Source organism: Fopius arisanus, unplaced genomic scaffold, assembly GCF_000806365.1.
Source record: "Fopius arisanus strain USDA-PBARC FA_bdor unplaced genomic scaffold, ASM80636v1 scaffold00033, whole genome shotgun sequence".
NCBI lineage: Eukaryota > Metazoa > Arthropoda > Insecta > Hymenoptera > Braconidae > Fopius > Fopius arisanus.
This window is the reverse complement of record NW_011887772.1, coordinates 1,101,965-1,103,980: the sequence shown is the minus strand read 5'-3', so window position 1 is coordinate 1,103,980 and position 2,016 is coordinate 1,101,965. Positions and strand designations below refer to the sequence as shown.

The window sequence follows — 2,016 nt, the reverse complement described above, 5'->3', positions numbered from 1 at the left end:
AAAAAAAAGGAAAAAGCACTGCATATCGGTGACTCTGACGTGTACATTCGGCAATTTTTTAAATCCGAAATGTTGCATAAGTGTTGAATAATAAATGATGGAGCAGAAATACGATTACGGTTCAACGAATTTTTGTCGCATTTATGATTTTTCCTCGTGAGAGATAATGAACTTACGGATTATGTACTATTTATTTGAAAAAAAGTCCAAAAAACAGATTGATATCACATTCCACGAATTGAATACTCTGGATTATTTATTAAAAAATCAGACTTTTAGGATTTCACAATCAAGACAATCTGATGCCCAATTGGGACGAATCTTCAGTCTGGCGTAAAGATTTTTGGACATATCCCCTGGATTTATGATGAATGTGTCATCGCTCCATTTGCAGAAGGGCTTCAAGGATGAAGGTAGAAGAAGAATGTGTGGCCTGTATTTCATCTGGCCGTATTTCTCCCACATCTCTATGTCCATATTTATTTGTTTGGATGGTGGGTACAGGGGGTAGAAGCAGGCCTGCTGCAACACGTGTTCGGCTAGACGGATGACTCTGTCTGTACCGCCCATATTGCTGAAAAATCAAGGACGAATGTGCGAATGAAGATTCTGGTTGTGGAGGAGGAAATCTACAGTAACAAAACATCGGAAAGAGATTTGATAAAGAGGATAACGATCTCAACTCACTGGCTCATCTCCTTTCCTGCTAGATGCTTCAAAATATCGACAGATGTGGCGCCTATCGAGAGTCCATCGATACTTATCATACAGGGGTCTGATGTTGTGTGAATATTTGGGGATTTCAGTGATTGTGGGATAAAATACTCTGGAGTTGGGTAGATGTTGTCGTGATGAGCATCTCTGCTTGATGGTATCAGAAGAACTTGCGTGGAAGATCTGAAATTGATTCAAATTAAAACTTAAACTTTAAAACTGTTGAGAAAACTCACAATTTTAAATTTTGTAAAATTGAAAAGCTAAAAAAAATAGACAATGAAATAAAATATTCAGAATTGATTTAAAAAAGGAAAAATGTAAGACAATTCACATTTAAACTTTAAAATTATCGAGAAAACTCACAACCCTAAAGAGAGACCACACGATTTTTTCTATTCAAACGAAATGAAGCAATATCTAAAATTAAAAAACTAAAAAAATAGGGATTTACCCTTTAACAAAATTCATAATCTTCTCGAGGAATTCTTCAAAAACTTCCTGAAGAGTGTTAACAACAATAGCTTGCTTGATGTCCTCGTTATCCTGAGGAATGAAGGGCCCGACGAGAACAAGTAAATTGGGTTGAGTCTCAGCGACATTCTGCATGAGATTAATGAGTGGTTGAAAGTCGAGTCGATCGCTCTGAGTAAAAGGTCCACAAGCCAAGACAACCTGCATCGTGTGCTCCATCTGGAGTGGAGGTGTTGGCTGTACCCCAACCAATGACCTCATCTCCCTGACGATAAAACTGTCACTTCCTGGATTAATCCCTTCAACGACGATCATTTCTCCAGGAAAAATGGAGAATGATTTCAACGACGACAAATTAAGAACTGTCAACACTGAATTCTCTTTTATTCTCGTGGAAGGTTCACCGTCAGGGGCTTCCTCGTCCTCAGAGACAAACCAGTTCTGCAGGATAAAACTACCAGTTCCAATTCTCTCGCACTTGACTCGACCGTATGTCCTGAAGGGCACCTGAATGGCTGCCATTCCGTTCTCTGTGAGAATCATCTCCTTGTCCTTGGGCCACAGATCAGAGATCCTCTTGCCCACGTCTGTGCAGTAATTCTCTAGAATTTCTAGTCTCCTCGATAAAATATCAAACATGTACGTCTGATCCGAGGGTACGTAGGGGTGATTTGATGTTATTTTCACTGTATATGTGCTATCATTCTTCCAGGTCTCTACGTAATTCCCAAATTGCTGGATGACTTTTCCACTGATGTTCGTGTCAACCCCACGTTTTGGAAGTTCCCTGGGGATTAATCAACAAAAATTTATGATGCAGTTTGAATT

The 2,016-nt window shown here is 39.2% G+C and overlaps 1 protein-coding gene across 1 annotated transcript in view; it reads right to left on the bottom strand.

Annotated features, from left to right (window-relative positions):
• Positions 1-229: 229 nt before the first annotated feature.
• Positions 230-2,016, bottom strand: part of DNApol-alpha73 (DNA polymerase alpha subunit B) — a 9,775-nt gene continuing 7,988 nt past the window's right edge. The window contains exons 4-6 of the mRNA XM_011303848.1: positions 1,169-1,975; positions 688-897; positions 230-574 (exon numbers count right to left, since the gene is read on the bottom strand). Coding sequence (XP_011302150.1) covers positions 268-574; positions 688-897; positions 1,169-1,975 — 1,324 coding nt within the window. The 3' untranslated portion in view covers positions 230-267. The remainder of the gene's footprint in view (positions 575-687; positions 898-1,168; positions 1,976-2,016) is intronic.